At 42.9% G+C, this 16,958-nt stretch overlaps 1 protein-coding gene across 2 annotated transcripts in view; it reads right to left on the bottom strand.

Moving 5' to 3' along the window:
• Positions 1-1,904: 1,904 nt before the first annotated feature.
• LOC120736214 (aryl hydrocarbon receptor nuclear translocator-like protein 1) overlaps positions 1,905-16,958 on the bottom strand; it is a 31,524-nt gene continuing 16,470 nt past the window's right edge. For both annotated transcript variants that reach the window (XM_040036202.1, XM_040036211.1), the window contains exons 8-20: positions 16,416-16,573; positions 15,775-15,854; positions 15,566-15,658; positions 15,177-15,294; positions 14,647-14,796; positions 10,349-10,595; positions 9,524-9,630; positions 9,268-9,418; positions 9,067-9,146; positions 8,839-8,947; positions 7,448-7,541; positions 6,173-6,266; positions 1,905-6,091 (exon numbers count right to left, since the gene is read on the bottom strand). In XM_040036202.1, coding sequence (XP_039892136.1) covers positions 5,934-6,091; positions 6,173-6,266; positions 7,448-7,541; positions 8,839-8,947; positions 9,067-9,146; positions 9,268-9,418; positions 9,524-9,630; positions 10,349-10,595; positions 14,647-14,796; positions 15,177-15,294; positions 15,566-15,658; positions 15,775-15,854; positions 16,416-16,573 — 1,639 coding nt within the window. In that variant the 3' untranslated portion in view covers positions 1,905-5,933. The remainder of the gene's footprint in view (positions 6,092-6,172; positions 6,267-7,447; positions 7,542-8,838; positions 8,948-9,066; positions 9,147-9,267; positions 9,419-9,523; positions 9,631-10,348; positions 10,596-14,646; positions 14,797-15,176; positions 15,295-15,565; positions 15,659-15,774; positions 15,855-16,415; positions 16,574-16,958) is intronic.

Raw genomic sequence — 16,958 nt, 5'->3', positions numbered from 1 at the left:
GCAAACATGACAAGTGAAATCTCCCGCAGCAAGCTTAAACATGTGAGAGGTTGATCGCGCAGAGAATCGCTGAGCTTATGTGAGTGAGCGTATAAAAGCATTTCAGTTCTGCTGAGCCAAATAAGACAGGTCAGGGTGAAGAAGTGACAGCCAAAGAAAAGCTTACCACAAAACGGAGAAGTTATGACAAATCAGACTATAAGGCAAAAAGAAAGTGCAGCTTTATGGTTTCATGGACAAAAGAATTTCTGTGGCTGCAATATGACGAGCTATATAACCAGGGCTGCACATAAGTGGTCCGCAGGTGCGCATTCGCTGTCAAAATAAAAAACACGCACAAGGGTTAGGGTTAAATTTAAAAACTGTACTTTTGAGTTAAAATATATATTTATAATTTTAATAAATGACAAATTAAAAATGCATGAACATTTTTTTGTATCGAAAAAATATCAAACCGTGACACCAAAGTATCGAACCGAACCGAACCGTGAATTTTATGTATCGTTGCACCCCTAGGTGTGTCATCCCGCTGGAAGCAGCCATTATAGAAAGCTACGCTGTGGTCATAAAGCAGGGGTGGGCAACTCCAGGCCTCGAGTCCCTGCAGGTTTTATATGTGTCCTTGAACCAACACAGCTGATTTAAATGGCTAAATTACCTCCTCAACATGTCCTGAAGTTCTCCAGAGGCCTGGTAACGAACTAATCATGTGATTCAGGTGTGTTGACCTAAGGTGAGATCTAAAACCTGCAGGACACCGGCCCTCGAGGCCTGGAATTGCCCACCCCTGTCATAAAGGGATAGACATGGTCAGCAGCAATACTTGAGACCACTGGAACCTCTAAACCTGAAAGATGGTTGTTTGGGGAAAATCCCAGCAGATCAGCTGTTTCTGAAATACTCAAATTAGCCCATCTGGCAGCAACAACATTAAAAGTCACCTTTCTTTTTATTCTGATGCTTGGTTTGAGCTTCAGCAGGTCACCTTGAATGCATTGAGTTGCTGCCATGTGATTGGCTGATTATAGATTTTCTTAGATTAGGTATATATTAACAATTAGCTGAAAGGGTGTACCTAATAAAGTGGCTATAAGTATATACATGGCAGAAAATGAGTCCTCTCGAACCCCTAGGTGCTTATGGTGATTAAAATCTCCACCTCAGATGTTTCCAACACTGGCTGTTTACATGTTAATCACTCATTAATGAGTCAAACATTGTGTCATTTGAATGCAAGCCTGCCTGCTGAAGCCTTCTGCTGTTATAACAGCTTCACGTCCAGGTCTTGGCGCCGCACACTGATCCAGGCTGCGTGATTAGTGATGTTTGAAGCCTGCAGATGTGATCGGCGTGCAGTGACTCAGCTTTAGAAGACATCCCTCCAGATGCAGCAGCACTGAAAGTTTTGAAATATTAAAATTCAGATGCCTTCTCATAACACGCAGAGTCTCAAGAAGAAACTTTACTTTCAATTTTTCAAGCGGCATCTGAGGTTTTGTGAAGCTTTGGCAGAGGATGAAAGAAATGCTCAGTAGCAGGAAAACGACCCAACCTCGGCTGGACAGATCAAATATAGATACGCTGCTTCCACTGTAACCATGATTATTTAATGTGCGTCCAGAGTGTCTGCTCATGCTTTGAGCAACTTTACAGGGCCGCGGGAAGCAAACCACCACGAACCTCTCGGGTTAACCTACAAGCTCTTTGTCCTGCTGAAGTGTGCTTTAACCGCTCAGCTCTTTTCAGCTGCATGTGGCGGTGGAGAAGCAGCAGCAGCGTTTCTCTGTTGCAGATTCTGCCCGAGCTGGATGGCAACACCATATAAAAATACCAGCGGGCTTCACCGATTGGCTGAGAGTTGTGAAAGAAGCCAGCAAGCGACTGTAAACACGGGCGAATCTCGATGACAGAAACAAATAATTTTATTTGAAAAATATTTCACTGCTGATACATACAATACACTCATCATACTCATATATATTTGCATAAAGTATACTCTTAACATGATAATATTTAAAGATTTGATACATTATCGTCAGGTGGGGCAGGGAGATATCAACAAGGAGAACACTTTATTGTAGTGTGTAGAGTAGAAACACTTAAAACAGAAATAAACCCACTAGAACAGATACAGAGGGGACCTTGCCAGCTGCTGCCTGATTGGAGGAGGACGGCAGAGGCGGAGTCTGAGCCCGGCTTAAACTTAAGCGGCTGAGGTCCAAACAGCAGCTGGTGCTGCAGCTGCCACTCTCGCAGCATTCAGCCTCCTCAAATAAGGATTTCTTTTAAAAGCTGCGGCCACAGTTGGTCGATGTTAACATTGTCTGCCCACGTGGAAATAAAACAGGTGACTTGTATTAGCCCAGCTTGTGTCTCACATGTGTTTTCTTTGAAAGTTAAAAACAGAAAACCCATCATGAAAAAGTATTTTCCTCAAGTGTTAGAACACTTGATGTGGGCGGGGCTAAGTTTGACAGGAAGCCTCGTGTTTGTATAAGAACGTGCTGGTCACTGTGAGAAGCTGAGAAGTTATACATCAGCCCTTTAAAGACCTTTTTCATGTCATACACAAGAACACAGTTTACTTTTGTTTATGCTTTGCAAATAGAGCGATGAAGAAAACTTCTTTTGTTTCTGTGTTTTTTATTCATTTACTTTTTTTAAATACATCTCTGGGATTTCGTCTTTCAGACTCAAATCCAGGCTTTATCTCTGCGCCTCCAAACCGGAGCCTTCATAATGTATTTATAATGCAGCGCCATTAAAAAAATATTTCCAAACATCTAATTAGATTTTTTTTTTGTTTCCAAAATAGATTTCAGAAAGTTAAAAGGCAAATCTGATTGTGTCTTTGCTTCTTTTGGTTTTTGTCATGTCTGCCTCTAATTTATCGGACAACACAAAGGCCCGGGGCTGTGACAGCAGAGAGGTGAAGAGGTCAAATTAGGGATCATCTTCATCATCGAGGGAAAAAAAGTCTATTAAAAATCTCTCGTGACCCCCAGAAACTGTTGCAGGAAGTGATTAGAGATGTTGGTGAGCTCCATCTTCGTTACAAAGTCCTCTTTGTTCACCAGCAGTTAGTAAGGTAGTTTGAATTAACAGTTGGGTGAAACGGGCAAAAAAAAATAAAAATTTAAGAGTAACTGCAGTCTGGCAAGTTTGCAAATAAATCAGCTGAGAGGTTTTTTGGGAGTTTTTTCAGCTTCTTTTAGCCCCACCCAGGCTGGTTAAAAAAAGGGGGTGGATCCTTCTGTGGGTGGTGTAAAGTAAAGCCCAAAGAGCCCATCCAGTCCCCTCTGCTGAGAACACAGTTCAACACAAGACTGAGAGGCTGAATGATCAGTGAGGGGGTGAGCAGGTGGAGACCCTGTAACCCAAGCTTATTGGTTTTTATGTTAGCAGGCTGACGCTGCGTCGCCTCCCGCATTGTCAATAAAATGGCAGTGAAGAACATTTCCTCATGGAGGAGCACTTGAACAGTCCTGGTTTGTTGTCGAGCACACCGAGTGTGCCCGCCCATACAGCTGCTGCTCCCACCGGACTCAATTAACCACCTTTTCCCCCCCATTAAAGCCTCGTTCTTTGTTCTGACAGCTGTCAGAGCTTCACTCCAGCTGTTCGCTCCTCTCCTGCGGAGCGCTCGCTGCAAACACTCAGAAGCCCACCAGAGATAAACGAGCAGGAGGCCGTCCACGAGGAGGAACAGATCTTCGCTGATGGTCTTCCTTTGAAAGATTCCAGCTTTGTAGGTCAATCTATGCACCAAGACTGTCTTATATTCAGAGCTGGTTTATGGGTCTCGGGGATTTAGGTTCAGTGCCAGTTTCACCTGTGTTTATAGGCCTTGTTTTTGAAATAATGAATGATGGGAGTAGATTTACACTTTTTAGCCTTTTTGGTCCAATAGAAATCAAAACGTTTATGACAGATTGGAGATTTTCAGTTGGCTAAGCTGATTAAGGACTGAGCTTGACTCTCATGCAGCACTCTCTGGCAGCACGTCGAGCTGCAGACGCTGCCGACATTCTCTCAAGGTTTGGGTCTTGGATCGGTTGGGTTTTCCCTCCTCTTTCTTCTTCGGGGAGAAACTTAACACAAATAAAAGATTTGGCACTTTTTTCTTTTCTTTTTTTTTCTTTTTTTTTTAAATAGATGGCTTCAGTAGTTTGGACTTAAGATCACTACTGAGCACCAGTCATTTAAAAAGCTTCAGTGGTGAGAGGAAAAAGCTTAACGTTGGTTAATAAAGCATCACTTGCCAATAATGCAAAGATTTAAAACTGCAAGTGCTGCAGGCGAGCTGGGAACTCGGTAAAGATGATGCTGAAAAAATAAGATTCTGGAGCCTGCTCGAGTCTGAGTGATGCAAATTTGTCACAAATTACGAACCAAACGGACCTTCGAGGCTTTGCAATCAGTGAGTGTGAGGATCTGTGTGGATGTCTGCTCGCCTGCCTGTTCTCTGTGACCACATGGACTCATCCGTGGAGAATCTACACTACACTGCGTCCACGCCCGTCTACCTGCAGAGAGCATTTGGATTGGTATGAGGAAGAACCGCTCTGTGGGCTGAAGAGAAAGACTAAGTTCTAAAATAAGAACCAGAGTATTAAAACCACTGCAGCCACTGTCCGCTTTTACTCTGCATTTTTTGATCTTTCATGTTCATGCGCAAGCAGACAGCGGCAGTACCATCGACTACGTCGTGTTATTACTGCAGCCGTGTGGCGTTTGGTCCTTGGTAGGTGTGTGTGAGTTTAGACCCGTGGCTGTGTTTAGTCCCTCTTAAATCTATCCACGATCCCGAGGCTGTTCTAATCGCCTGCTTTATTTCACCAGCGCCTTTTAAATAGACGGGAACACGTGACGCAGGGAACCCCGACCTAACGGAGCTCCTGCACACCCGTCTCGCTTACTGCTGGGATTTTTATTATATTTGCAATGTTTCAACTTATTCCTCCTTCTTCCGTATGGGAAGCATGTCTGCATTCACTAGAAAATAACAGTAAAATAGTAAAAAGATCAGTTTGATTTATAAGCAAGGCCACACAGGCCAACCTGTTAAACCTTACTGGTCTGTTTCTCAACACACACACAGGCACACACACAGGGATCCTCAACCCAACAACCCCCCCTCAATTCCAGCGCTTTCGCCTTTTTTTTCTAGCTTCCTAATGCCTCTCTCAGAAGCACTGCAGACTGTTTGAGTGAACACAGAAGGAAACTGAGAAGTTCGGTACTTCTGAGGAAACAGACGAGGATGAGCAGCTTGGAGTAAAAGTTTGCGTAAACTCTGGAAACAGCAGCTGGGCGGTGCCTTCCAAAACAATTCAGTCTTTACAAAAAAAGAAGGAAGAATTTAAATACGCGAGATACACCTGGTAGTGGAATTTTGAGAATAAAGGTCCTCTGAGTATCTTCTGTTGTGTGTTCACGTCCTCGTGCTTGTACAGTATCCTACAGGGAAACCTCAGAGACAGGGGGCTCGCCACCCAACAACACCATTAAACTTCTGCCACCGTCTCGAGTGTCTTGGGGGAGGGGAGGGGGGCCTTCCGTTAATTTGGGTTGATGGGGTAGAGAGTGAAGGAGCATCGACATGTCAGCACCGCCGTTGTTAGAGAAATGGTTTCTCACCGTGGCAACGTTAGAAAACCAGCACTGGAAAAATTAGCATCTTAACAGGATCTCAGCTCCACCTGCAGGGAATGACGAACCAAAAACTTGGGGGTGAAACCTAACGGCCATCCAGTCTGATGGACACCTAAAGAGAGAGGATCTCCTCTGTATCTACAGAGCGTTTTTTTTTTTTCTTCCTTTTTTTGTTAAGATGGACATTTTTGCGGTGCCGTCATGCACACAGGTGGGAAAACGTGGCAACCAGACGTCGACCCCACGTCAGCAGCTCCGGCTCGTCCCTCCCAGCTTCCTCACAACGGCCAGGGTAGGTCGCTGAAGTCGACGGGCCCCCCGAGGCCAGCGTCCGCCTCCAGCAAGGACATAATGACAGCCATGGCCGCCTCGTCGTTGCTGGGGCTGCTGGAACCGGGCTCATCCATGATGTCTATGCTCAGGTGGGAGTTGTCACCTTTACAGAGAGCAACTTGTTAAGAAGATGACTGATGAAGAGGACATAATCATAAAATGACAGATTTACTCAGTGACTTACTCATGATGGACTGGTTGGAGTAGGGGTAGCCAACAGAGTCGGGTCCAGGAAGCATCCCCGTGCTGGGCAGCTCGGGCGTCCCGCCGTTCTGAATCTGCAGAGACGACACGAGTAAACATCAGTTCAATGTAAAAACATTGAACTTGTTCAGTGACGCTGAGGTTCGCGGAAGCATGAACTTGTATACACATGTTAAACTGGTACAAGCAGCATTTTTATCATTATTAAAACAGGATAAAATAATTTTGCACATTTTGCTCTTCTGGGTTTGCTTTAGGGGCATTTTTTTCAGGTTTTAGACAGACCCATGAAGTTCCTGCACTATAAATACTAAGACGAGTTTGGTGTTTCAACAATGCAATTATGGCTAAAGTAGAGACGAGGACAGTTATTCTGTTAGGGTAGTGCAGGAGCTAGAGCAGTGGTGTCAAACATGAAGCCTGGGGCCCAGAGTTGGCCTCTGAAAGACTCCAGCCCACTGGATGGCTCTGAAAAATGTGAAGGAGTGCATAGATTTGAAGTTTTAACAGTTTTTACAACTTCTCCTAATGATAAAGAACCCCGATTAATTGCCATTCATACAGCAAAGTAATTAGGTAATAGATAAACACTTAAATGACATAAAGTTCCTGGTTTTTCCGTATTTACTATATAAAATTATGATTTTTACATTAAGTACACAGGACATTTTCTCTGAATTAACAAAAATGTAATATTTTACAATTTCAGGACAGTCTGGGCAAAGAACTACCAGAACCTTTTCTGTAATTATACACATTTATCGTGTAGTCTAAGGAGCTTCTTGAAGATGATTCACCTCTCATCTGAGAAGTGAATCATCTTCAAGAAGCTCAGACTACGATGACCTGAATGACCAAGAACCATCACAGACATTTATCGTGTAGTTTCACTGATTCAGCTCACTCAGAGTCTGGATTTGGCCCACATTGTAAAAAGAGTTTGACATCCCTGCCCTGGAGGGTCAAACTGTTTAATTTTATCCTAAAATAAATAAATGTGCAAGACAACAGAGAGATGACAATACCGAGCAAGTGATTTACAGAATTATTTTATTAGTAGTGACTTTTAAAGACACCATCTCAAAATAAAGGACATCTAAAGACTTTATTTTTCACGTTTTATTTACAGATATATGAAGATTTTTTTTTAATGTCCTGCAGGAACCCCGAGCACGTGGCCCTCACCACAGTGCACGTTCACAGAGAAGCACACAAATTAAACTGCTTTCAGGTCAATTAGGTGTGTGTGTGTTACCTTCTTGCCCCCTGGGGAGCAGGTGTCGGGTGGAGGTGTGCTGGTAATATTCAGAGGGCTGGAGCCACAGCTGGAGGGGGAGGAGCCTCGAATCCTGATAGGGAGAAACAGATAACAGCAGTGTTTCTGAATCAGATCTAGGCTGTCTCCAATCGTCTATTCCTGTATTCACACTCGCCATTTTGAATGAACTGAAAAGTACAAGTACATGAAACACAACAAGTACACCATCCAGGTACTCGTAGAGTCGATATCAAGTACCAACACGATCCTAGTGCTACAACAAGCCTATTTATTTTGTGACTATGTTAATTGCTCTCAAACACTTAAAGAAAGGTTTTTCCATTGCATGTATGCTGATCCTTTGTGGTTTCTTCTCCTAGCAACCAGTGCAGCGCTGAGGTATCACACACTAAATACAAGGGAACTGAACAGATTATACCTGAAACAGCTTTGTGAGTCCAGATCAAACATACTTCAGATTTAAATATCAGGTCGGTAAATCCCTCGTCATGGTTGGAGAGACTCTACGAGGTTTGCAGCTGGCAACAATAATTTGTTTTCCTGCCTCAGAACCTGCACCAGGTGGAGAATGTCTTCATGCTGCTCTCTTATGTGGCATGCCAGAGCAGAACAAGGACGACTAATCCTCTGTGTATTTGCTAAAGAGGCAGCCGATTATTGCCTTGTTATTTTTTTTTGTCCTAAAGGATAAAAGAAAATGTGCATGTTCACACGTACTGCATGAGTAATTACACACACACACACACACACACACACACACACACGTGTATGTATTGTATGTATCGCTGCATCAGGCATGAATTCATGTGGTCTGCAAATTTGACCAGTCTCAGACGGTCAAACAGCATCTTTCCCTAAAATGCCAAAAATCTTCCAGCACATGAAAACCCCAAATAAAAAAAAAAGTCCCTCTTCTATCAGCCTCACTGAACACAATCATTTTTCAGAACTGCCATAACAATCGGGCGATCATTTATCAGCAGAGACAGTCTGTGGTATTTTGGCTGGGTTTCATCATCAGCCTTGAAGTTTCACAAAGCGAGGAGAAGAGCCTGCAGCGCGAACACACTGTCCTACTTTAGACAGCACAGAACATGTGCCTATTCTCCATTTTATTGTAACCTGACATTTGAAATGATTCAGTGCAGAAAAATGAGGTAAAATCCTGCATATGGTTTGTCAAATACTCACCTGCCAGTGTGTACAGCTGGCTTGTAATACCTGATAATTCATTCTCTGTGTCACCTCTATCAGCATGATCTGAGTAAGAAACTAGGCCACGGTGATTTTCCATTAGAGCACTAACGCTGGTTTTCTGCTCGACTGGTTTGAGATTGTAAAAACCACAGAAATTCTCCTATTCTCACCTCTGGATCTCCATCACTTCCTCAGCAATCATGCGTCCAATCTTCCCAGCTCCCGCTCTTGTGCCGCCGGGGATACCAGGCACCGTCTGCAGCGCCCGCCTCCCCCCACCTACCAATCAGCAGCAATCAAGAGAAGAAGAATATATGCACTGTGAAGAATAACTGTGGACATGGGCTGATGTTTTTGATATATAAGCAGGGAGTGAAAGAATGAAGGAAGTCATTTACCCTCTGAGGTCAGGACGCTGTCCATACTCTGTGGAGAGGCAGCAGACTGAGGGTAATCTGATCCCTCCATCATAGGACACCTGAAGAAGGGGGGGGAAGCGCACAGGTGATGTACCCGAGTCTTCAAAGAGCCAAAATATTTTTGTTTATAGCTTAAAAACTTCCAGGTAAAGCAAATAAAATGCGTTTTCAGATACTTACGACACCACAGTGTTGGTAGACACGATGTACTCCACCTCCTTGGTCCAGGGGTTCATAAAGCTGAACCATCTGCTTCTTAACGTGATGAAGGAGCCATCTTTGATCTTGAACTTGTAACAGTTGGTGTTGATCTTCTCCCTCATCTGTAGCACTGTGGACATTTGCGATACATTCGCAGTGAGCACACTAGCATTCATTCATTCACATCTTCTCTATTAAACTCTAACAAGGATTCTAGAGGTTTCTCAGAAGGCACCTTGTCTATGACATTCTGCCAGGTGGCTGATGTCGTCCTGGTGGAAATACTCATAGAAGGAAGTTCCCAGCAGCTCCTGGGGTAGGTAGGCTAGGATGGCTGTGGCTCTGGAAGAACACACAGACACAAAGAGGATTGTTCGCTTGCAGCTGCTGGTGAGAGTCTTAATTATGGGCAACAAAGGTTTTCTAAGATAGTGAATCACCCAAAAGCAGATCACTCTGTCCTGAAACCTCACTGCACTTAATGCACTGAGCAAGAATAAAACTCATTTAACTGAAAAGCTTTTCATCTGTACTAAAGGCCGGTTGTAACACAGCACCAAGGTAAAACAGTGTGTACTGAAACATAATGTGTTCATCTAAACAGCTAAAATTAAAAACTCAAAAATCACCGCATCCTAAACAGGGGTGTATTTGACTCCATCGTGTTTGTTGCTAACAAAGGCTGTGCTAAATGACACAGCGCTGCAGGTAAAAACAGACTATTTGTGGCTCTACTCTGACATTTTATGCACTACAAGTTATTTCGATTTCTCTGAATCCATATTTCCTCACAGCTCTCACCCCTCCACCCTTCAGGAGGCAATTTCATATCAAACTCTCATATCAAAATTACAGTCGGTTCAATTTTTGGCCATTTTATCCTTTTATTATCCAATCTTTTGCTCTCTAAATATATCAAACAAGCAGGCGGACACTGAGGATAAGCTGAGGGAAATGCGACCTTGAAAATCATGTGAGTATGCAAGCAGCTGAACTTTACTGTCCTGTCACATAAATCAAGACGAGGTGACCTATTCGGCTCTCCCCTTTCGCGTCTCACCTCTGGTCAACGAAGACGAACTTGCCGTCGATGGCGTGCCGGGAGACGTACTCTGTCGGCTTCACCCTGATGTCTGCCAGGCTGGGCTGGGGGACGATGTGGGGGTGCAGGCGGCCGATGGCCACCAGGCAGCTCAGGTTGCAGCCCTCGTTGTCGGGTTCATTGTCTTCGTCGAGACCCATCTTGGTAGGTGGCCAGCTCTTCAAGTAGCCTGTGCTGTGGATAGTGCAGAAGCTCTTACGGTCCGCTGTAATGAGAGTGAAGAGACGCGAGAGAGAGGCGTTAAAATTAGAAATAAGCAGGGCCATCTTAGTGGGATACCGTCACCATGCTGTGGGGTATGATGGAGCATTTTTTTACAGTTCACTGAACTGAATGTGATGGGATTTTTTTTTTGATTATGAACCCACATCTGAACAGTTTGGCTGATTGATTCAAAATCTCTTACAAAACGCTGAGGAAGCCACAGCAGTGATGCAGTTACAGCTAATTATCAAATACAAATTAAAGCACTAGGCTGAACCCTTGAAGACAAATCATACGGTCGTCCCTGCAGGATTAAAGGATCACAGTTAATCAGCTAGTGCTGTGTGGACTTTGGCTTGTACCCTCTATAAACTATTTTTGACAAATGAGCCCATCTGTGTTTTTCTGGGCTGTTTATTACTTGCTCTTTGCCATAAAACTACAAGATTAGAAACTACAAGAACCTCCTGCCTGGCAACTGCATCTTCAACAGCCTTTGTCCAGTATATCTGCCATCCCTCCTCTGCAAACGCCCAAACCATCTGGAACACCTTTCCACTCTCTATGAAGACGGGAGTACTTCTCCCATCTTCTCAACACATGTTACACAAGTAAAATACCTTTTTGGCGGTTTCACTTCTGTAGCTGTACTGAACTTTGCAGCCCCCCCCCCAGTGTAACACAGAGAAGTGTGTCTCCATGAACGTTAACTGCTAACATTTTTTAACATGAACTGTGACAATCAGCTGCATGTATGTGCCTGCAAATGTTCCTCTGATTATAAAAGACGTTTTACACTCCAGTTCCTCAATAAGCTACTAAGTAGCTCCAAACGCAGCCAGCCATGTTTTCATTTGCTCTTAGACCAGTGGAGCAGATGCTGCAATGTATTCCAGGAAAATCTTCTTATATTGACTGATCAAAGTGCAAATGTCCCGTGCGTCACTTTCCGACGAGGAAAATTGAGCGACCCAGGCTCCGTTCGTGTCTTGTTCTAAACCTTTGATTTTTAATCTTAAAAACTCGAGTCCAGGCGTGATGTTACACTGCACTCCAATGTGTTCCAGCTAATTCACCACGGCTGAAACCACCGTCTGCCAAGCTGACTCAGACTGCTTTCAGCCCTGACCTGCTTGGCACACAGCTAATGAAGTGTGATATAGAGGTTGCCAGAACAGCCCAGGTGCAATTTCCAAATGAGATTCACACAAATCAGAATTTGGTCAGTTAAATGTGATTCAGCAGGTCCCAAGTGTTGTTGTCGTTCATATTTTTTTTACTTGATTAATGGGCCATCACGTGTTTCTGTTCAAATTAAACTACCTCAGTGCTTTTTAATTGAAACATAACATTTTCTAGTAGTTTGTGATGTTGTTAAATGATAGTCTGGTTCTTGCTCAGAGTTCAAATTCATTTTTGGCTTTAGCCGTTTTTGTGTTAACTTTTAGTGTTTGGACCAACTCTGCAGAAATGAGCGGAGGCAAATTGTGACACCAGCAGAACCAAACTGTTTTCTGTATGATTTAATCAGCCTTACACACTGTTGCGGATCAATTTTGGCCCGCCCACTCTACCTTACAGTGTTACTTCATTAAGATTTTTAGGCATTTGCTCAGCACAGCTGAATCTTAAGGTCCAACCACATCATTACATTCAGGGTGAGGTCTGGACTTTTACTGGCCCATTGCAACTGTTCATCAACAACAAAGCAAACGGTTAAGGTAGTTAGGCCAAAGTTCACTTTAATGAGAACGTTGTCATCTTGCGAGAATAAAAATCCATCTTCACATTTTCACTCTGTGGATCTCTTCACAATAAAAGTCCAACTGAAGTAATCGTAAGTCAGAAGAAACAGCTTGATACTTTTCTTTCCAGCTAATCCAGCTGTAGATTTGCTGCTGTGCAGGGGATCGCTGTCGTGTCACACGACCCAACTTCGTCATTTCCAAGCTTTATTAAGGGGCAGACGGCCTCAGATATGACTCTAGAATACCTATGTATACAGCTGAGTTCATGATCAACTCAATGACTTAAACACAAGCCCAAACCATCACCCCTCCTTTGTTGTCCATTGAAGCCAAGCTTCACTTTGGATCAGAAGCCGTGTGGAAACTTCCTGCTAACAACAATCCCAAACAAGCCACACTCGTTCTGTTCAGTCTTTTTCTAAACATAATGTTATGAACTTTAACAGTTAACATGTTAACTGAGGCCTGTAGAGCCGGAGATGTAGCTCCTGGGTTATTTGTAGTGCCTTCGAGCATTGCACAGTCTGACCTTGGGGTGAATTCTGGAAAGATTATAGCGTTATGTTATCACCCTCCTGAATGCTCCATAGAAGCAAACTGCACAACTTCTGCTTTTACAGAGGTAGTCATTCTTGCTCATCAGTTTGTCAAGTGCATTTGATTATCAGCACCTGGCTTCTTCTTCCCCTTTAAATTATAGAAGCAGTTAATAAAGATTATAAAGATTCCGGCAAAAATCTTCTTCATCTGACTTTACAGAGCAACCGCCTATCAGGAAAAAAAAGGCCCTGCGCCTCAGGTTTCAGCTCCTCTCATCTACAAGTGCAGCGCATGTTGTTTGCAGATAAGCGCTCGCAGTCTCACTCAACTGAAAGCATCTTTGATTGATGCTTCATAGCTCTGACTTTCAGAGGCAGCCCTATTTTCAAAGATTATCACTGGTGAGATTCTTTTATGGCGTGTAAGCTTTGCTGATTAATTAAAAGGTTTTCAAATGAATAAATAAACTCGGTCCTCTCATCGGATAATAGGATGCATTCATACACAGAAAACACATCATTCAAATAACTACTTAAACACAAAAGAAATGCCTGAAACATGAATAAATAATCACTGCTCCATCATTACTGTTATAGCTTCTCCGCCTGAGCCCTCATGCATTACTGAAATAGGATGCATCTATTTTAGCCAGTTCTAGTATAAAAGACAAGGAAAAAAGCTGATAACTGTCAAATGTATCGTTTTCATTATAATATGAAGAAAATTTTGAATAGTTAAACTAATAAAAGCCGACCAAAAATGTAACCTTTTCAAGCACTAAAATCTAAACAGACATTTAAGAATGTCAAACTAAATTTTCTCAAAATGAAATAATAAAAGTTGGAGAACAGAAAACTATTAAATCTTTTTATGATAAAATGTATAAAACACATTAATAAAATGTCTGTCTTTTTTTTTTTTCTCTAGAATTTGTTTTTGACAATATAGCGCAGGTAAATAAAGGTTAAATAAACACCATGCTCTCATGCCAACTGAGGTGCAATTCCTTGTTATGAAAAGGATGTGAACCTAAAAATAGAAGAACAGGAACACCAGGAAATGAGGGCTTTTGGTTTCATAAGGAGGTGATGCTCCTCACCCGTTCTGTCAGACGATGTGGGAGAAACGAGCCACAGCAGCAATACCATTTACCCTTTAGGCCTGACAGTGATGTAAAATGCTTGAAATTAGAGTTTGTTTAATACGACGATACTTTGGTAATTACAGATGCTACATCCTACATGTAGTCATGATGGTGCATCTACACCCTTAGATAATTGTTAAGGGAAAAACACACCATGTCATTTATTGTTAGATCCTGACCAGTCCTATCTCTGTGTCAGGGGTAATTAAGGTCTTGCTGTAGTGCTGCGTGCATAAATGAGTGCATCCTTCTTTATTTAGAGATGCTTGCACATGGACCCTGCAGGTATGTCATTAACTTACAATAAAGAGTTTTAGAAGCAACTGGGAACAACAAACTAACTTCAGCTGTTACTTTTTGTCAGATCTAGACACCAATCTCCAAAAGAATAAGTGGTAACTTGACTGCACGTGCTTCATAAGATTGCTGTCACAGCTTTTCACAAGGCTGTGATCAGTCCACCCATACAGAAACAGCAATGACAAGCAGAGACATCAGATTTACAGAAATGAGTGGATGTCAGAAAGGGACCAGAGAGCTGATAAGCACAGAGCTTTTTCAGGTGGTGCTCTGACAGAGAGGAAGGTTGTCAGGTTTTAATGAAGACGATGGCACGCTACCTTTTTTCTTAGAGCAGGTGGAGGGAAAGTCTTTATCTTCTACTTTGACAGACGGCCTGTTGCACTTCATCCTGCAGAAAAATGACCGCCTAGCTCCAGAACAGAGTCTAGAAGGACCGGGGGTGATGTCAGTCTTCACAGGAAGACCAGCTGCAAAAATAAAGGAAAGAAAATAATCAGTCAACAGAAAACGACTATTCTTTCAAGCCTCAGCAATTTTAGAAAGAAGGACTTGCACACAAATAACAAAGGAAACGCACATGTGGAAAATAAATCCATTTGGAGCTCTTGGTTGCATTTTCTATTCTTAGTGCCTTGAATGATGCACACTTCCCCTGTTTTACCTCCAGCTGTGTTTGCCATCGTTAAATCAACAGGCTTTTCCTTTGAGAAAATGCACTCTGACTGTTTCTAGCCTTCAGTTCCCTATATGGGGTTCTTTTTCACACCATTTGGTGTGACAGATTTTAACGGCATTGACCAAACTTTTGGCTCTACAAAATAGATTACACACGTCCATTTTTGCTTACTTTTAGCATCGATGAGTCTCTCTCGTGGGGCTGTATCAGAGGACGACAGCTGCTCTTTGACCTTGGCGATGTCCTTGGGGTGAAGGTAGTCAAACAGGCTCTGACCTATCAGGTCATTCTTGAGAGGAGAGAGAAAGATGAATAAATCTGAATCGTTTAATTTGTGGAATTTCAAATTAGGATGGGTAGACATAGATGTTTGCTGGCTATGAATTGTCCACTTGTTTGTGTAGTAATAGTGAGTGAGCAGATTCACAGCATCCTTCTTTTGCTTTGTAAAGGAACTAACGCATGCCTGTCGCAGACCCACAGTAAAGCCTTTTAAGGTGGCTTAAAAATCATCCACCATTACCAAAAAGATCCCTTCATTCCTCAGGCTGTCAGCGTACCTGGCTGTAGTTGAGAATCTTGTACACGGATTCAGAAACAAACAGGATCTTGCCACGATCGCATCCGACCACAAACAGGAAGCCATCAGCAGCCTGCATTATTAAACAGAACGTTAAAAACTGGATTAAAAGTTCATTTCTGGAGGTTTTCCCCCCCCTTTGTATAGTTATAAAAAGAACCTTTAATTATTTTTGATTTTTCCACTCACCCTTAGTATCAAGTGCTTCAGTTCATCATCTGAGAGGAAGGAAGGCTTGTAGTTTGCCTCTGTGTACGGGTTGGCTGCACCTGCACACAACATTAAAACACACGCAGGTCACACCTGTGACTATTCAGACTGCACCTGCACACATAAGAGCATTTTCAGAAAGCTGTATGCTCCCACTTAATCTTATTTGCTTTGAGAGCCATGAATTTATCTTCCTTTAAGAATTACACACAGTTCCATATTTGGAAATGTTTACCAAAGGATTACCAATATCAACTGACCAGCTGCTGACCAGCCCCCACTGACCTTCACATTTTTAACAGCGGTCTCCAACACGGCACAGGTAAGTACTTCACTGCATTAACATCATCCATCTTAACTATCCTGACCTGCCCGTTCCCCGATTAGGGATCAATCATCAATTATCTTCTTTATTTGTCACCTGATCAGTAAAAACCTCTCACGTTTCCCATGTTTATGAATATGTTTCGTTGTTTAATCTTTATTTAACTGGGATGGAAACCCTCAGGTCCTCAACAGCGCATATTTCACATGTTAGTACAAAAACTGATGCGAGCAAGTGTTTGAATGAGAAGACTTTTCACTTCGTTGCCTCCCCAACCCTCCCAGTTGATTCTAACCTCGGAGCGTCTTCATGTGTTGGACAGCCATCCGGAGGACTGTCAGTTTATCCAGCTTGCGGGACATGGCATTGCAGGTGGGCACCAGTGACGCCAGCTCATCGATGAAGCTGTTCATCTTGTCTCTGCGACGTTTCTCAATCTGGCTATGAGCCTCTCTGTGCAGGAGAAGACATCAGACATCAAACAAGTGTCAATGAACAAAGTCATTTTCCACCCATCTTGCTGGCAGAAATCCACAGTAAATAATAATAAATCAGCTTGGCTGAACTTTACCTGCTCTACAAAATACAAACTCCTAAACCTGATCACAACAGGAAAGCATGATCAGGCACCTTATCCAACAGACTCCACTGTCCACGCATTCATAGTCCCGTCTAACATGATATAAATCAGCTAGCAAGACGCAAAGAAAACAGCCTCAAGAGACATGAAGAAATCCAGTTTTTGTTGTTCTGCCGATCCTCCACGACTATAAAGTTATATCCTTCCTGCTTGTCTGCTCTCGCTTTGCACAGAAGCAGCTATAAAAGAGAATTCTTT

Source organism: Simochromis diagramma, unplaced genomic scaffold (assembly GCF_900408965.1).
Source record: "Simochromis diagramma unplaced genomic scaffold, fSimDia1.1 OVJJ01000333.1, whole genome shotgun sequence".
NCBI classification, from domain to species: Eukaryota; Metazoa; Chordata; class Actinopteri; order Cichliformes; family Cichlidae; genus Simochromis; species Simochromis diagramma.
This window is presented reverse-complemented; position numbering and strand designations above follow the sequence as displayed.